General features: G+C 34.5%; 2 protein-coding genes across 2 annotated transcripts; both read right to left on the reverse strand.

The window, feature by feature from the left end:
- Positions 1–517: 517 nt before the first annotated feature.
- Positions 518–2142, reverse strand: LOC116012501 (zinc-finger homeodomain protein 6-like). The gene has a single exon (XM_031252052.1). The coding sequence runs from the start codon at positions 1533–1535 to the stop codon at positions 645–647; it is 891 nt and encodes a 296-aa protein (XP_031107912.1). The 5' UTR covers positions 1536–2142; the 3' UTR covers positions 518–644.
- Positions 2143–16919: 14777 nt separating this feature from the next.
- On the reverse strand, positions 16920–18018 carry LOC116011719 (GATA transcription factor 19-like). Its single transcript, XM_031251121.1, has 2 exons — positions 17593–18018; positions 16920–17412 (listed from the first exon to the last, which is right to left on the reverse strand). Exons 1-2 carry the CDS (start codon positions 17998–18000, stop codon positions 17104–17106), a joined length of 717 nt encoding a protein of 238 aa, XP_031106981.1. The 5' UTR covers positions 18001–18018; the 3' UTR covers positions 16920–17103.
- Positions 18019–19547: the final 1529 nt, after the last annotated feature.

Genomic DNA, 19547 nt, shown 5'->3' on the forward strand with positions numbered 1-19547 from the left:
GTTTAATTTTATTTTTTTAGGTTAATTTCAAATTCTTGGCATTCTATAAGGTTTGAACTTCAAATCTTTTGCTCAGGTTCGTGATACTTGGCTAGTCATTATTACTTTGGATTCTTATCTTGTCAAATAATATTAATTATTTAATTACTTTACCCACTCTAATTCCAATTATCAATCAAATATTTATCGCTACACTAAAATTTATAGTCAGTAGTCAGTAACAGTAACAAAGGTGCAATTTATTTCTACCTAGCAAGTTACGTTTTACTAGCAAGATGTTGCACTCAACTCTCTGAGTCAACGCTATGTTCTAATGGTAAGATGCTAGACTCGTTTTCCGAGTAGCTGCCTAACTTGTAGGTAAATAATTATCGGTCAAATTCTGAAGGCTGGATATATTAAATGGAGATCTCAAATAGAAACTAAAAGGCATAGCTTGTAGATGGCAGTGAATGTTATACTCTAGAGAGCTCTTTGATCTATCTAGATCCACAAATCTGGGAATTGTGAATTAAAATGAAAAAAAAAAAGGTTATTTATGTAGCTCTAGATAGCTCTATGCAATTATGCACAATGGATAAGTTGTAAGCACAGTAGTAGTTAAATTGAATTCACACATGTATTTTATGATATATGATGGCTTACTACATTTGTCGCTTCTTGAAATTTTGTTTATTGTTGTGCATCCACACCTTGAACACTTGCCTTTTTATGCCCACTTCACTGCAGAATTGCAGCACTTGTTGCTCATCTTGCTTCTGGATCTTCCACCCAAGCTTTTCTGCAAATTCATGCATCCTATCCTTCTGTTGCTGCGTGAATTTCGTCCTAAACCGCTTTCTCGACACTGAAAATGGCGACGGATTGTGTAAAACCTGTCCTCGTGCGTGATTAAACAGGTTAAGATCTTCGCTGGAAGATTCCGCCGCAGCGCCGCCGCCAAATGCCACCATCACCGGCGGCGCCACGCCGTGGGTGTAGTGGTGGAGGTTCCGGGGAGGCATTGCCGCCGGAGTGTGAACCCGATGATGGTTGTTGTTGTTGTTTATTGGTGGAGTAAATGGGAAATAGGGCGGCGGGGGAAGGGGCGGGGCTTCGCCGTCGATTTCTTTCCGGTGGAAATTGCGGTGGCAATCACAGGCGGCGCATTTGAGGGATTCCGGCGTGCCGTCTTCGCCGCTGGGCATAAATTCTCCGCACCCATCGATCACATGTCCCCCCATGCTAGCCGCATGGTTCTTGAGGCACGCTTTGTACCTAACTGAAGAATTCCCAGAACCATTGCCCGAAGTTTCCGGCGGTATTTGCGGCGGTGCCACGGCGGCGCTATTGGCCGGACCAATCGGAAGAACTCCCGGATCTGGATCTGGGTTTGCAGCCTCATCTTGAAGTTGATCTAGGGTTTGCATAGGATGATTAATCTGATTAATCAATCCATTGTTTCTTCTATCTAAAGAAGATGGATAGCCGGCGCCAATAGAGTTGTGTAGTATTCTCATATCCTTTTGTTGTTGGCTGCTACCTCTGACCTCCATTGATTCTTGATATCTCCGAACTTACCTTAAAACACCATTAATCTGCAATTTTTTCAATTCTCAGACCAATAATCCGTACTACGTTAGGTTTATCGATATCCCCTGATGTGGACACTCTTTTTAGTGCCAAACCCACAAACAAAGTCACAATTAAACCTCTTCCTATTACGTAGTAAAGTGACGGGTGGGATTAAGAAACCAGCGCACCCACATAAAATGGCAGCTGCTATGTTGTCTGTCCGGCTTTAATTGAGACTGCAAGCTAACAACATTCAAGAGAATCTTAATTGAAAGCTTTATGGGACCCCTCGAAACAGGAGATAGATTATCAGTACTGGTAGCCACAGGGAACAGTGGATTATATTTGATTCGAAAACTGTAGGGTAGTTTTAGCAGCACTGATTCAGGAGCTAATGCAGTGGAGGGAGGGAGAGAGAGAGTAAAGAAGACAGGGTTTTGTGTCTCCTCAGATCCGTCAAAAAACCTATAAAGAACAAACGTTGAAGGGAGCCAAAAATTTCAGATGATGATGGGTTTCCTCTGCTGAACAACCGACAACTTCATGTTAGCTCTTCTGCAGCCCAACAGTTTCTCATTATTCTCTCTCCTCCCCCTCTCTATATGATGAGAGAGAAAGGAATGGATTTGGTAAAGGATTACAGCTTTGATGGGACGTGGCATTGGTTGCCTGGAATCTTCCTGCAAAATCTGTGTAAATGCTTTGCTAAGCTTAATTAATCTCTTCAAGGTGAGAAAGATTACAAAACAAGGGTTTAACTTGATTTTTTTCTGAAAAAAAAAAAAAAAACTTGATTATTTTCTTTTTATTTGATTTACTAGAAAACTCGTAGCAGTTATTCGACAGTGTTCTCTGAGTTAAGCTAGTCTTGTAGTTATAGTCGGCAAAGTACTACAAGGAGGTAAACTCATCCAAGTTGCTCATATATAGTTGTCAGTTCAAACTAAAAAAGTCAATAAACAGATCTTATGAACACAGTAAATCATCTTAGATTGCTCATAATTGGCATACTGTTTTAAATCAAGGGAGTCAATAAACAGCTTTCATGCTCATAAATGCATTGCTAGTTTGGTAGATAAGCTTAATTAATCACTTCAAGGTAAGAAATATTACAAAAAAGGATTTAACTTTTTTATTTATTTACGGGAAAGTTTTCAGTCATGAATGTGCACTATAGATGAAATCCTCTTTGTTCTTTTAACGAGGTTTTTTCCTCGCCTTGTGATCCTAGTCGGCAAAGGACCACAAGCAGGTAGTTGACCGGCTCAAACCCAAGGGTTTGAGGATTGAACCTCCAACCTCTCGGCTGTAAGTACTCTTTGTTATTTTAGTCAATAGTGGACCATAATAAGGTAAATCAGTATAGATTGCTCATAATTGACTAGTTCAAACCAAGAAGTTAGGTCAATAAACAACTTTCAGGCAAAATCAAGCTTAAAATATTATGATATTATCAAGTTAATTGTTGAATCTTCTTTTAATTTTCTGGTGTGATAGTTGGTGGGAAAAATGATGGTCCTGTGTACAAAGCAATTCAAAGCGTACATGGTGTTGTTGTTGTTGTTAGTGTATTTGTGTCAGAGATGCCACAGCTCATAAATAGCGGTGATGAATTGCTAATGCCTAATGGTTTTGCAGGAATAGGTTTTTACTTTGGTCTCAGCCTTCTTTTTGCAAACAACTTTGGTCTCAGCCTTTTAGGAAAGGAAAATGGGAATAGAATTGCTACTGTTGTTAGGGACTACACTGTTACTTGACAGTGGATGAATATATGCTGTTGGTACTTCCGAATATATTGCAAGAAATTACAATTTTCGCACTCGTTTATTAGTAAACAGTATAGAGGTAAAATGAGACAGAGAGTATCGTCATAGTAACGTCATAGACAAAATGAGACGGTGTAATTGTTAATTGTTCAGTATTTAATGTTGCATCATGTGTACAACTAACCTTAGTTATTGTTCTGTAAATTTTCTTGGATGTTAAGATATAGTTGCCTTAATGCATTCAAAACTGCATAATGGAAGAAGAAAAATGTTCCTTACACTAAATTTTACATTGGAGTAATTAGGTTATTATAACATTTTTACTTGTAGTTAAATTACTATATCATTTTTCAAAAGAAAAATAGTTGATCGTGAATTAATTAAATAAATTTATATTAAATGATGTAGATATTTGATAATAATAAAAAAAATGTTCTAGAAGTAGTTTTGTTGATAATTGTCAATTATAAAAATTTTCAGAGTAGTAGTCTTAGTGATAATAATTGTTTATTATACAGGACAAGTATGCGGCAGCTTTTCACGATTAAGTTTTAACTCTTCGTGAAAGGTGTCTATTGATTTTATTGATTTGAGCCAATCAATTAAATATGAGCATATTAGAATGATTTACCTCGATCCTTATGTTTCTTTGTCAGTTAGAACCACAAGGTAGGTTTTATTCAAAACATATTTTCATATGCGAGAATTAAACTCACAATCTTAATATTCGAGAATTATGCTTCACCCAATTGGATAATACTTTTGGGAAGGGACAACAAATGTAAATTATTGTGTAGGGTAATTGTGACGATAGATGGAGTTGTTCAATTTGTTGTTTTCTTCCCTCTTTTGCTTTATTTCCCGTGCCCCACTGGCACATACTGGTTCACGTTTCTAAGCTCATTAGGGTTTTCTTGACTGCAAAAATCTGTATATACCACATGATGGTGCATCATATTGTATCACCTTACCTAAATCAACGCATTCACACATTGTGGCATTAGTTGAGTCAAATTTTAAAATTTTTAGTCTACACTATCAAAAATAATAAAATTATAAAAAATTTGGCATAACTAATAAGTACCTTGTGGTGTGATGGTTAGATGGAGAAAAAAGAGAAATAACAATATACTAATAAGAAGGCCGGCTACATGAAATGTGGGCATGTCATGCTCAAATTATTACGGAGTATTAGATAAAAGAATATAGATAATGCCTTAAAAGGAATGACCAAGTGAGTGAAGTATGACTTTCGTATTAGAAGGAGTTCATACATAAATGAATAGTTGTGCATGTAATCCTAGTTGAAAAAGGATCGATTACAAGGAGGTAAATCAATCTAAGTTGTCTATCACTATTCGACTCAAACCAAAAAGGTCAATAGACAGTTCTCATGGAAAATCGAACTGAAACCTTGTGGTTACCAAATCAACTGTCCAATCAATTCTTAATATAATACCTTATCATAGAGTACGTCGTATAAGATCTTCTTATAGTGCTATTTACCTCTCCTATGTGGTTAAATAGTGTATCGTGCATTTAAAATTAGTGTGGCTGCGTAGCTTGGTCGGTCACTTGGTCCACTATTTTTATGACTATATAATTTTCTCTTTTCATTCATTGAATTTGTTATGCTAGGGAGGTTTTCTTTTTAATCCAAAAAAACAAAAAACATTTTTTTCGTGCAAAACTAGAAACACGCACAACTTCACTTCCAACGTAAGTCACAATTCTATGTACGCATAGATTATGCCACTTGCCAAAATTTAAGTGATTAGTTAGTTGGCGTGTTTTTTAATAAAATATTTGTAAATAGAAATTAGAATACCTTTTTTTTTAAAGGAAAATTATATTACCTTTAAATTTGATTATATTGTCATTAGAGCTTTCATATTAATTCTGAGAAAATACGACAATAAAACAAAGAAAAATATTGTAATTATATATATTCAAAGACACACAAACTGAATGAGTTGTTGCGGAAAACATGGGTGTTTGGCAAAATGATTGTGTTAACTAGTTTGACTAATTGATAATGTTAGCTGGTTATAGAAAATTATTTGGTAAATTAGTTATTTACTTTTAGCTGATTATATGTAAAATAATGAAAATTGATTTTAGTGGCCGGTGTGGAAAAGAGAGTTGTTGTATTCAAGGGGTAGACCTAAGGGGGAGTTAGTAGTGAGGGACTAAAACACAAAAGCTGTAGTGTTAATTTGGAAGCTAACTCTAAGGTAGAGGGAAAAATCATGTATGTAATCAAACAATGCAACAAAACAAGCAATTGAATTAAGAAGCAATTGATAAAATGGGGACTTGGACTAAATTACCTTTGCATAGAGGCTCTTGTGTTTCCTAGGATTTAGACCACGAAATGTTTCAACGAAGAGACTAGGGAAATGCTATTATGCGTGGCAGAGATTAGGGATCGGAGACACTACTAGATGCTAACGCCACTCTCGTGGTCACTAGGCTATCAATTTAGCACATATAGCTCCATTCTCATGGTAACTTAGTTAAGTGAGGCAATTAATCAATGCAAACACTTGGTGTTCACGTCTCCTTCGAACTCCCTTTTCTCAAAGGTGAGTTAGACTAGTGAGAGGTGTGGCTATGGTATAGCCCTATACTCATAGCAGGAGCAACACCTTATCCTTGCACTTCTTGTATAGTTGGGCCCTAATTAAGCAATAGTTAATTCAAATCACCATCTCAGCACTAGAATCATCATTGATCAATTACATCATCTAATATTGCAATTTAATTCACATAGCATCCATCACAAAGGAGTTTAATCCAAATCCCTAAGAAATTTTAGCTACCCATGCTAGGAAAGTAAATTGAAGCATCAATTGAAACAAGAGACATTGCAATCACAAATCACAAGAAAAAGGAAGTGCAAGAATGATATAGAGAAAGACCTAGCTTTGATTATGAACTTTGAAAGATCGAATATGGAAATTGAGACTAGGAAGCAATTACAAGCTAAATTTGTTCCCTAAATCCTCAATAATGTGGATTCATTACAAAGTAAAAGTGTTTGAAAGTTTTTCTAAGGAGAAAAACCTAGAGAGAAGCTAGAAAATGAAAAGTGGGGTAAGTGCCTACGTAAATCCAGAATCCGCGACCTAGTCTAGCACCTCACGGCGTGAGGGTGAGCGTGTGTGCTAGGTCTAGGTTTCTAGTTCTCAACCTAGATGAATGCCAGAGTGAGTCCAACAATTAGAAACTACTCCCAAAAAGTTACAGTGCGATTTGAGCGCCACCGTGAGCTACCCAAACAGCTCATTGCCTCATTATCTCCCATATATAATTGTCCTCATTCCATGCCCATTTATGCCTTTGCCCAATCTTTCCTTCTTCCAATAAAAAACACATCAATTAGACACTCTTTACACTATCATTACCCTAAGATTGTAGCAAAAAATAAGAATATATAGAGCACAATCATAAGCCACTTTATGGCTTATCAATAACCTTTAGGGGCATAAGTATATTGTGTTATTTACTTAAGTCTATAGTATTTTTACGATTTATTATTTTTTGTTGTGTTAGTATTAATTATTTTAACTATTATTTTTATTTTATTATTAACAGTGTTATAATTATAAAGAAATACTCTATAGTTAAAAATAATTCAATATTAAAAATATAATTTCAAATAAAAATATACTCCTAATAAACGTATGTTCTTAATAATACTTAAACACAATGGTTAACACACTTTATATATATATATATATATATATATATATATATATATATATATATATATATTGTTCAGGTGCATGCGGTCGCGCCTTAATGTGCGATCAGTGCAGCCGCACCAATAGTTATGCAAATATGCACCAATAGTGTTTGGAAACGTACAACAAAAATGCACAAAATACACCAAAAATGCACCATTAAGTACGCATCACAAAAATACACCATTAGGTATGCATAAGCCACCACACAATGTTCGAAAATGCATAATTAAGTGTGGGGAGGTATGGTGCATTTTTTTATGTGTTGTGTGTTTTGTAATGTATTTGTGTATTTCATTGTTGTGCATTTTCCTAACACTATTGTTGCATTTGTTAAACAGCCGCATCGGCCGCACGTTAAGGCGCGACTGCATTTGAGTTGAAGTCTATATATATATATATATATATATATATAGAGAGAGAGAGAGAGAGAGAGTTATGTTGATATGAATAAACTCCTTACTTGATAAAAAATAAACTATTTATAGTTTTTTCATTTTTAGCTTACTAGGATCAATAAGCTAAATCAAAAAGTTGTTTACCAAACACTTAAATTAACTATTTGACCAATCAAACAAACTAAAGTTGGTTGAACAAGCTATACTTTGACTGATAAACCATTTTCTGATGACCCAATGTGTATTATGTTATTGTTTGATTTATGAAAGAAATACTATAAAAAGAAATGCAATATAGAAAATGTATCATAAGTATTAGATGAGAATAGGTGTCCAAAGGTGAACATAAACCGTACAAAATTATAAAGTGCATGGTATATTAAAGTACACTAAAAATGTGTGGATCTTATGATACGTAAAAATGTAATTCAAGAACGGGTGCTTTTTATAGTTTTGCAATACAATTTTAGAGTTTGCATGTTTCTTGAGCGTACTTTTGCATGTACGATGTATTTTGCATTACATAGTGCATATATGTGATGTGAAGGCTTAGAGGGCCAATTCTATCTTGTCATCGAAATGTAACATAGAATAATACGTAAATATAAGAAAATAAAGTCTTGTCTTTACTATTAATTATAACTTTTGATATAATAACAAGCACAGTTCAAATCACATTGAAATTATTTTGTACAGGCTTTGGGTCCGAATATTGAACTATATACTTTTATGCTCACAGCTAGCTACACGCAATTCCCACTTAATCATGCCTTATGTGCATGTATATATTTCTCCGCCCTCTGATTTTTTGAAAACTATTTAACTGAGAGCTACTAAATCGAAATGTTTGTTTCGTTTGAATTAATAGTTAGATTTTGCGTTAATTATTTGTGTATTATATGAATTGTATAACCGTTTACTCAACATCATTGTGTAATCGAAGAAGCTAAGATGTTTCTTCCTGTCATTGTGGGAACAAAAAATTATACGAGTAGTTAATAACGGTTTAAACTAGTCCCAAATTAGGGTTCAATTACATATATTGAATTAATAAAGCAAAAAGCTCATATCCAGTTGTCGTTGCGCATGATAAGTAACTGCAATGGATTGATACACGTGGCACTCTCCCTAGCTTTCATACTTTTTCTGTTAGAATTAAATATTTTGAGAAATGGATCACTCAACAAAGGCTGTCAGCTTAATTGTTTAGTTTTATACCATAAGTGCTTTTATTTATTTCTCTCTTAAGTTATTTTTAATTTTTCTTGTACTCCTGCCAATCAACAAAGATATATAGTGAAAATATATCATTCTTGTGAGTGTAATTAATATTTTTTTTTGTGAGAATTAATATTTTACTTTTATATTAACGTATATGATAAATTCTTTAATTAATTGATAACTATAAATGTTATACTCCGTAATAAATATAAACTAAGAGGTAAGGTAAAGATGGTAATTAACAGAAATTGACTTAACATGAGGTAAGTATTAGTCAAGTTAATTCAACAATTGGTTTAATAATTATAAGATTTTAAATTCAACCTTAATAAGAGTTGTTTATTAATCTTCTTGGTTTAAATCGATAAAATTAACTATACACAATTTAAACTAGTTTGCCAAATAAGAAACTACACAATAAGTGAGCACTGTTGGTGCGCAATACACACACACTGCAATCTTACTTTTTTATTGTTATTATTTTAACGAATTATTGCCATCTTGGGTCTTCGAAATATAGTATTTTTGTCATGTTTAGTCATAAACTTTCAAGTTAATCACATGTGATCCTTCAACTTTCAAATTTTAACCAATTGAGGCCCTTCGACTTTCAAATTAACCATTCGTGGTCCTTCAACTTTTAAATTTTAACCAACTGTGGTTCTTTCAGAAGGACCACAACTGGTTAAATTTGAAAGTTAAAGGACAACGACTAATTAAAATTTTAAAGTTGAAGGACCACGAGTGGTTAACTTGAAAGTTGAAGGATCACATATGATTAATTTGAAAGTTTAGGACTAATTAACGTGACAAAACAATTATACTCCGAAGACCCGATATGACATTAACTCTTATTTTTTTCAGTGGGATTCACTAAATCAGAAAACATTTCATCTTCTACAATTTATTTTCTTCTCTGGCCAATCCCCTCTCTCTTTCATATCATTAAAAAAAAAACTAAAAAAAAAAATGGTTGTTAGGCATGCTCCAAGGTTAAAACAGGGAAATGAAGTTAAAGATGATCGACATGTCACATCAAAGTCTGCACGCTTGTTAATTTGTTATGCCAAATTATGATGATGGTATGTATACAAAAGGTGGTGGAGTCAGCATCACAATTAACTGGATTCCAACCAAAAAAATACCCTTCCCATGTCCATGTGTACCCAACAACTATTCCTATCCCTACAGTTTTGGGGTTGGTCCGCCCACAACTGGCCCAATTCTCTCGACATGTTTCTACACTAATCCCACGTTTTTCTCTGCGTGTTATAACGGGCAAATTATACTGTGCACCATGGTGTACATAGTAATGTGCATCACGTACATAAATGATGTCGTTTTGAGCATTGTAAACTAATCGTTCGTTTTTTTGGAAATCACGTTTCTCGTTTCGGCCGGTCTCTGTATTTATGTTAATATTCTGTGTATTCCAGGCAATCATTCTGTGTATTCTAGGCAACCGTTCTGTGTATTATAGGCAACCGTTATGTGTATTCATGTTAGTAACACATGTTGTGATTTCATGTTAGTAACACATGTTGTGATGTGTTTGTGCATTCGAATGTTTAGGAGGATGAGTTCGGTGTATTTTGTGTAAATATTATGTGTATTCATGTTATTAACACAAGTTATGATGTGTTTAATTTGTGCATTAGAATGTTAGGATGATGAGTTCTGTGTATTATGGGCATCAATATTCTGTGTATTATGGGCAAACATTCTGTGTATTCTAGGCAAACGTTCTGTGTATTCTATATAATGATTATGTGTATTATAGATAATGAGTTCCCTGGAGTCATTCGCGTCCACTAACATCTGTGTATTTTGTGTCAATATTCTGTGTATTCTGGGCAAACATTTTGTGTATTCTAGGCAAACGTTCTGTGTATTATAGATAATGATTATGTGTATTATAAATAATGAATTCCCTAAGTCATTTGCGTCCGCGTCTACTAACACCGAAACGACGTCGTTTTACGTACGTGGTGCACATACCGATTGGTTATAACGTACGTGACTTCAATGTTATGTTTTTTGCAGATCGAATTGGTGGAATATATGTTTTCCCCGGCCTGCCTGTTAGCATACGCCTGCAGGGATTTGCTTGCCTTAGCTTTATTCTTTGCATCGATGTATGCCAAGTTTGAATTCGCATTTGGTATATGATTGAGTGATAGAAATGTAATCGTCGCCAATCAGCTTTCATCTCTGTGCCCATCAAAATATGCACTCGCGAATATTGACCCAATAGTACAATTAATGCACTACTAAATAAAAAGTGTGTTTCTTAATTACGATAGTAAATGTTTGGGATAAGATCAAATAAGTTATTTATAACTATTTATGAAAGTGCAATTTTTTTTTGACGCAATGAAAGTGCAATTAAGCTCTCAAATTAAAAAAAAAAAATTATAATTAGACATCTAAATTTAAAAAAAAATAATGTGCAATTAATTCCATTTAACCTGTTATTGTAAGTAACTTCCAAGTTAAAGGTGATTAGAATGTCACATCGATATGTTTTGATGACATGGATGTCCAATTCACATAATAATAATAATAATAATAATAATAATAATAATAATAATAATAATAATAATAATTAAACTTAAAATGTTATATTTAAAAAAAAAAACCTTAGTCCCCATGACAATTTACAGCCAAGTTTTTTTTTTAAATAATAATAATAATAATAATAATAATAATGACTTTGTCGGGACCAGGTCCACTATAAACCGGGTATGGAAGTACAGAACGGGGGCACTATTATTGCTCGACATTCATTATACAGTGGACCAAGGTCCACAATGCATTGTGACATGGTCACAAAATGTCGTCGTTTCATTATATTAAATAAAAGAAACTACTGTTGTAAGTCTTAACGGAGCTCCGTAAAGGATACTACAGTTCATCTCAAAAGATATTGCCTCACATTTGTTTTTATATTCTCAAATGAAACTGTAGTTATGTTGAAAGGAAACTGCAGTGTATATAAAATGTAACTGTATTACATATTTGACTGTATATTGTCCAATGAAACTGTAGTTATATCGAAATGATATTGTAATTGTGTTGAAAGGAAATTACAATGTAGTATAAAAGAAACTGTAGTTGTATTCAAAGAAAACTGAATAACATCTTCACATATTTGAGTGTATAATGTCGAATAAAATTGTAGTTATATCTAAAAGGAACTGTAGTTGTGTTGAAAGGAAACTGCAGTGTATATAATATGAAAGTTAACGGCGCTGAGCGGAGCCATTTCAACCATTTGTTTTCATTAATTAAAGCGACGACGTTTTGATGTATGGACCACAATGCATTGTGGACCACGGTCCACAATAAAATTTGCGATTGCTCGAGTCGCTAGACTCAAAAAGTATGTATAAAGCCCGAGATACTAGCCCAAATAATAAACCAATAATACAAGTTATAACCTCAAACACGGGCTAGAATAATATTGTAGGCATGGGTGATTGAATATCGGTGCTTAGCTTTGGAGTTAGGACCCAAGCCAATGGACCAAGAGGGGTTTAGTGAGCTAAGGGATGGTTTTTAAAATGAGGGAACTAGGGATCAGAAGGGTGCCTTATATAGTGTATAGGGCCTTCGGGATTGTTGACAAATGTATGGCATCGACTTGCCTTCAATCTTAGTTGTACACGTGTCCCCCCCCCCCCTCCCACCTGAATGTCAACGATCTCCACACGGGTAAATTGAGTATCCTTCCTTGTAGACGTTGTAGTACACAAGATGCGTTATAGCTTGGTGGTTACAAACTTGTGTTGTTATATTTGAAGTGGTGTGTTGGTGGTTGACCTTTGTTAATATTTTACTTCCTTTCATATCCTTTTCAATTTCTTGGGCCACCATTCTTCTCTGTCATCCCTTTAGGCCCAAACTTTCCTTCACCATCCTCACTTGGGTCAAGACTTTTTCAATAAAATGGCCCCCGGGGTCCTATAAGGCTATATAGCTATATCCTCATCAATTATTATTATTATTATTATTATTATTATTATTATTATTATTGTGGTTATTATTATTATTATTATTATTATTATTATTATTATTATTATTATTAAAATTTTAAAGCTTGACCGCAAGTTTTTTTTTTAATTTTTTAAAATGTTTAATTTTCAATAAATTATTATTATCAATAATAATAAAATTTAAAGCTTGACCACAAACTTTTTTTTAAAAAAAAATAAATTATTTATTTTTTAATAAATTATTATTATTATTATTATTATTATTATTATTATTATTATTATTATTATTATTATGTGATTTCGACATTTAAGTCATCAAAACATATTTACGTAGCATTCCAATTATCTTTAACTTGGAGGTTACCTGCAATAACATGTCAAATAGGGTTAATTGCACTTTTTTTTCTAAGTTCAAGTGTTTAATAGAAGTTTTTCCTAGTTCAAGAGCTTAATTATTGCATTTCATAAACATTTCAAAGGTTTATTTGACCCTTATCCCTAAATATTTTGTTTGATTTTACAATTACTATACAGAAAATTGAGAAAGAGAGGAAATGAAAGTGACAGTTTTAAAATGGAATGATCTATCATTGATTTTTCAAACATATATATTTCGCAGTATAAAGAGATTCAGTTTAGTTCGTAATTCAAGTCGTATTGAAGAATTAACTTTAGTGAGAATTAGGAAAAAAAAAAAAAAAAGTATGAACTCTGAATTGTGGGAGTTGCATTCAATGTGTGGACTTCTTGTGGGCGTCAAGTGCCGGTTCTCTTCCTAATGGGTCATTAAGTTATCTTGATATATCTCTCCACTATCTTGTCAAACTAGAGTGTATGGGTCCTGCTCGCATGGGCAGCTCAACTGATCACAGGATAAAGTTTAGGGGCAACTTCTCAAAGTGAGGGGCAAAGGTCTAGCCTTTGTGTTCAGTTGAGTTACCCTGATTTACATCCTCCCAAATGTTTTATAGGGCGGGTTGGGAATTCAACCTTTTAAATAGAGTGTATGGGTCCTATGGAATTTCGCGTTATAGGCAATGGGAAGAAACAAGTATGAACAATTCATAAATAATGAGTATTGAGTCATAAAAATTTAATGTCCATACATTAGTTCATGGTAAGTTAATTAAGAGCCTGTATGGTGAAATAGTGGTGGAATGGTGATGGTGTAGTGAAAATTTATACATTCACTAATCGTGGAATAGGGTCCACATGTAGATTATGAACTATATCTAGATTACGTAATTTCAGTAAATATATAACATTATGTATATATGTTATAGGTAACATATATATCATGTATTTTTAATTACTTTATATTTTATTTACATGTATATAATTTGTTAACTTTAGATACATAATATATACATAATATATTAATTGTAAGAGAGTTTACAATGCGCAAAAGGAATTCTGATTTACGATATAATTTGTGGTATCGTATATAGTCATATAGAGGACCAGAAATTACATGGGCACTGACGCACTGTTAAATACAGCTTAAAACTACGTAGCGAACAGCCCCAAAACATGCCTTTCAATCGTTATATCGTGGACCACGGTGCACATAGCACTGTGCACCCTGGTCCGAAACGACGTTGTTTCGATGTTAGTGGACGCGGACGCGAATGACTCCAGGGAATTCATTATCTATAATACACATAATCATTATCTAGAATACACAGAACGTTTGCCTAGAATACACAGAATGTTTGCCCATAATACACAGAATATAGACACAAAATACACAGAACTCATCCTCCTAACATTCAAATGCGCAAACACATCACAACACGTGTTAATAACATGAGTACACAGAATATTGACACAAAATACACAGAACTCATCCTCTTAAACATTCGAATGCACAAACACATCACAACATGTGTTACTAACATGAATACACAGAACGGTTGCCTAGAATATACAGAATGATTGCATGGAATACACAGACCGATTACATAGAAAACACAGAATATTAACATAAATACAGAGATCGGCCAAAACGGGAAACGTGATTTCCAAAAAAATGGACGGTTAGTTTACAATACTCAAAATGACGTTGTTTACGTACGTGGTGCCCATTGATATGTGCACCGTGGTGCACGGTATAATTTGCCCATGCCTTTCTCCTTGCATGAAATATTCTTGTGTTTACAAGAAGCCCAAAACTGTATAAGATCCTATTGATAATTTTTTACATAAATAATAAAAATATATTTCTTTATAAGACATTTGATATTTCTATTGCTTTGGGGATTAATCCATGATTAAAATTATACCCTGCAATGTTTGGCTCTTATTAGAAAAAAAATGTCTAACTACATACATAAGCCGAATCTTCATTCTTGTATTAGTCGTTTGTTTGCTAACTGTCCCAAATTGTTTAATTAGTTAATACTATTTTGATTATTATTCTAGAGCAATCATGATGTATTTGTTGAGCATAAATAATATATAAACATAAATGTGTAGTCCAACTATCAGCTTAGGTCCACGTGTTGCGTCTCGCCTCAAAACTATTACAGTAGTTCTGAGAAAATGATAATGAGACAGTCTCTTATATGGGAGGCATACTTCACCTTTTTTACAACCAGCAAGGACTTACACTCAAGAACAACAAAACAAAAACCTTAGCTTTATCCTAACTATGTAATAGCTCCAAAACTCATTGTAACATCAACCTCAATTGGCCAAACATAAAAGCAGCTTCTCACAAGTCACAATTCATCCCACTTGGGCCAATTGCTAAACCTTACCCGCCCAGCCCATACAAATAATAGGCTTAAGGTAATATGGGCTAACCTTGCCCCTTAAAGTGGAAATATATTAATATATATTGGGCTACATAAATCTTTTCCCCTCTTTAAAATTTAATCAAAATATTTCAATTAAAAAAAAAAAAAAAAAAAAAAAAAAAAAAAAAAAAAAAGGACTCAGCAACTCATTAGGTTAGAGGACCAATAACTGGTGCACATTATAGCTTGATTATGTATTCTTACATACAATCTATCATCAGAAATCAACTGAGTTGTTGGTGCAGGTTTGATTGGAACTTTATCTTCCTGGTCAGAAAGTTGTGCACCAAAAAACAAAGGGAAAACAAAAATTTACCAGAAAAAGAAAGAATGCTATGCTTAAATTACTGAAAACATTATCCCTCCCAATGAAAAACACAGAGTACGTCAAAGACTGATCAGTGTTATTGAAGCGTCAGTGGGAATTTAATACCTCCGGCCCAGAATCATATGAAACCGACTTGGAACAACTACGAGGATAATACAATCATCAACAATCAGTAACGTTCATCATCTGCACATCGGAAATCAAAACATTTCAGACATCCCCACAATTGATTGGCCGCTGGAATATCAACAATTATTATGTTAAGGATATGAAAAGCATATCATTAATGAATAATCAGTATACTATAAATAGTGTACAAAGAAAGAGAATTAGCATTATGTTACAACAAAAGCCAATTTACAAGAACACATTTAAAACATATAAGTGAATATAGAAAGTGTCAGCAACGTATAGGCTTACCAATGGATGGGATACTAAGGCCTAATCGATTGGCTTGGAGTTGAAAGGTTGGCCCTCATTCCTAGAAACTGGTCGGCCCTTTGGTCTACTTTTATGGTACAATAGGATTAATCTCCAAAGGTCCAAGGATAATATGAAGAAGGCGGACGGCTAACAGAACCGATTTGTAAGAAAGTCATACTTAATAATAAGAATTTTTGGTGTAAGGAGATCTTAGGAATTAGTTTCCTCTCGAATACATCAGTGTTTTTTTTATAAATATATTGTTTCAAAAGGTAGACGAGATCTGATTTTTCCTTAATAAAATACTTCTTCTCCCTGTATTCTTCTCTACATTCCTTATTCTAGCTAACGTTTGTGCTGGCTAAATCTCTAGCCCACACTTCGACTCTATGATCAATGTCCAGTGTCTATTATATTGAGTGTAACTCTATACTTTTAACTGCCCAATCTTGATGTGCGCCTTTATTCAGAATATAGATATTATTTGGAGTGAGCGCTGAAACCCGGAGAATAAAGGAAAAAATGAAGATGGAGAGATTGAGAATTGGTGGTAGATTATGTCACAGACATATATAGAGACGTCATAAAAAGTGAAAAGTTAAAGAAGTGCATCTAACTTGATCTTGACTGCTAAAAGAGAAAAAGAAAAGCGACAATGCCAAGCTCGATCTATCATAGAATTAACTCATTTTCACTTCATCCATCAACAACGGTCCAAAAAGAACCAAAACTAAAAAGCAGTAACAGTGAACAAATAGAATCAATTCATGCGCCACAGATTTTTCCAGGAGTTTGAACATTGTTCTTCGTTCTTTTTTATTTATTTATTTTTTTGGATACGATAGGGGGTTTTGCTTTGCTTTGCTTTGCTTTTTCATCTGGTGAAGTCATGAACGAGGCTGGAGCGGTCGGCGACGTTGCTGAGACGCCAGGAGAGGAAGGGAATGGCGCCGGCGGCGGCATCGGAATCGCGATGGTCGTCGTCGATGAACCCGTATGCCGCCGACGAGTAGTAACCCATTTTCTGGGCTTGATTGTGGTGGTGATGATGATGAACCCATGAAGTATTTATCATGTGTTGCGCCTCAATCCCTACTCCGCCTGCGGTCGCCGTCGCCGCCGCCGCCGCGCTCGCTCTCCTCTCCTCTTTCTTGAATCTAATTCCGCACGCGTTGCAAAGTGACTGCAAATTAATAAACAAATTGTTAGAAATGGCCGGAATAATACCACCCTTGCATACATATATTAAACACCAAACAGATTGTGAACACATTATGAGTTTAGTAGTGCAGTGTGAAAATTTGTGTCTTTTGTGGACACTAGACGCTGGTCATCCAAGTTAGACAACTAATTAATTAAATACCTTAGGGCCGCGAGGGCCGTTTCTCCAGAGGGGAGTGGAGGTGGTGTCGCAGTTAGCGCAGCGGCGAGGGACTATGGTGTCGGCGGCGGATTTATGGACGGAGGAGGGCGGCGGTTGCTTGGACGGCTGCAAAATATCCCAGCAGAAGTTGGACATGCCGCGTTTCTCATTCTCATTGAAGCGACGAGTGGAGGGAGTCGCTAAAGAAAGAGTACAATCCACAGACGCCGCCGCAAAGGAATACATGTTGTTCTCATCTTCACTGTGAATCGCACAAGTTTTGTAGCATTGGCTGTGATGATTACTATTCGGCATAGACAAGAACATAGAAAAAGCCGCCGCAGAAGAAGCGGCGCCGCCGCAGCAAGAACATTGGCCGCAGCTGCTACTGCACCTATGCTGCATCATCTAATGGAGGGTGTTGGTGACAACGTTGTTAGAATGAATAATGAAGGGGGGTTTTGGGTTTTGAGAGGGGATGAGGAAGGAAGGAAGGAGAGTTGTCTGGTAGCTTTATATGATCATAAAATGGCGAAATAACAGTCAGCAGTTGCAGTAGTCCACGTTGTCGCCAAACGACAGCGTCATTTTCATTTCTTTTTTTGGTTTCTTGAAATGTTTTTGATTCTTTGCAGCAGTTGAGGTAGACACAGGGATCCAGAATCGTGTAATTTAGCGAGCTGAGCAACAAAGAGAAAGCTAGAGCGATTTAAACTTGAGACTTCTGGACCGCCCTTTCTTATCTCTATACAAATACCCATCTACATACATACATATACAAATATCTATCTACATCCACAAACACAAATATAAGATTTAATTGTTTGTTGATATGAACGATCAATATTATTTTGATTTTAGTATTTTTATTATTTTTTTGTTTTATCATTTATTATATCATTTACTTTTCAACTTTAGTAAATGAATATTACCTTAACTATTTATTATTGTTAACTTACTCATTAATTTTCATAAGGAAGTTCTTAGATTCAAACATCATCCCAATCAAAATTAGCAACATATATAATGAATATGTTAGGGTGTATATTACAAAAATACAAAATAAAATTTAACAAGAACTTTGGTCAATTAATTAGAATCACACATTGGGCATTGATGAAAAGATAAACCTAATTTAAAATATATATTCAACACAAATGAAAAATTGTGCTTATAATCATTGTCTTTTTAGGGAAGGAAGACTTTGTTCTGTTTTTAAAGGTGTACTGCGCCAAAGCATTCAAATTGTAGTGAAGCACACCAAAGGATTAAATCAAATCAAAAATTTATTTTTTTGCGAAAGTGGCAACAAAGGAAAGCATGGATCACGCCAATTAATAAGGTTTTGTGTTGCAAAACTATTTTTTGGGTACTATCTATTGATGATGTTTCCCTCTACCACAGGCCATAGTTATGCATTCTTGAAATATTTATTTTTATGAAAAAATTAACAATCTTGCACTGATATACACCAGGATACCAAATGATACTTTGATAAATGCTTAAACATGTTTACTAATTTTAAAATGCACATTAGGCATTGGACTATTCGCGCAATGTGTATGTATACGTAAATCAGTCTAAGTTGTTAATAATTGATCACCTTAAATCGAGAAAGGCCAATAGAATGTTTCCACTAGAAAATTATCAAATTAGCACTGAATAGAGGTGCCTACAATCCAGCGAGGGGTTAGCCACTGTGTCCGACGGTGGAAACCCTAAGTTACACCAAAAAAAAACTTAGTTGTGGTTGGCCCATAGGTATACTTAATCCATAGCTTGGGCCAATTGCCATCTATATATACACACTAATGATACTTCAAAATCAAATATATACAACAAATATTGAGCAACATAATTTATCCTTGATACTAAATTAAAGAATGTGTTTCATTCCAATTAGTGATATTATGCAGAAAGATTCAAACACCCCCCCCCCCCCCCCCCCTTTTTTT

The sequence above is a fragment of the Ipomoea triloba genome, chromosome 3, assembly GCF_003576645.1.
Source record: "Ipomoea triloba cultivar NCNSP0323 chromosome 3, ASM357664v1".
NCBI lineage: Eukaryota > Viridiplantae > Streptophyta > Magnoliopsida > Solanales > Convolvulaceae > Ipomoea > Ipomoea triloba.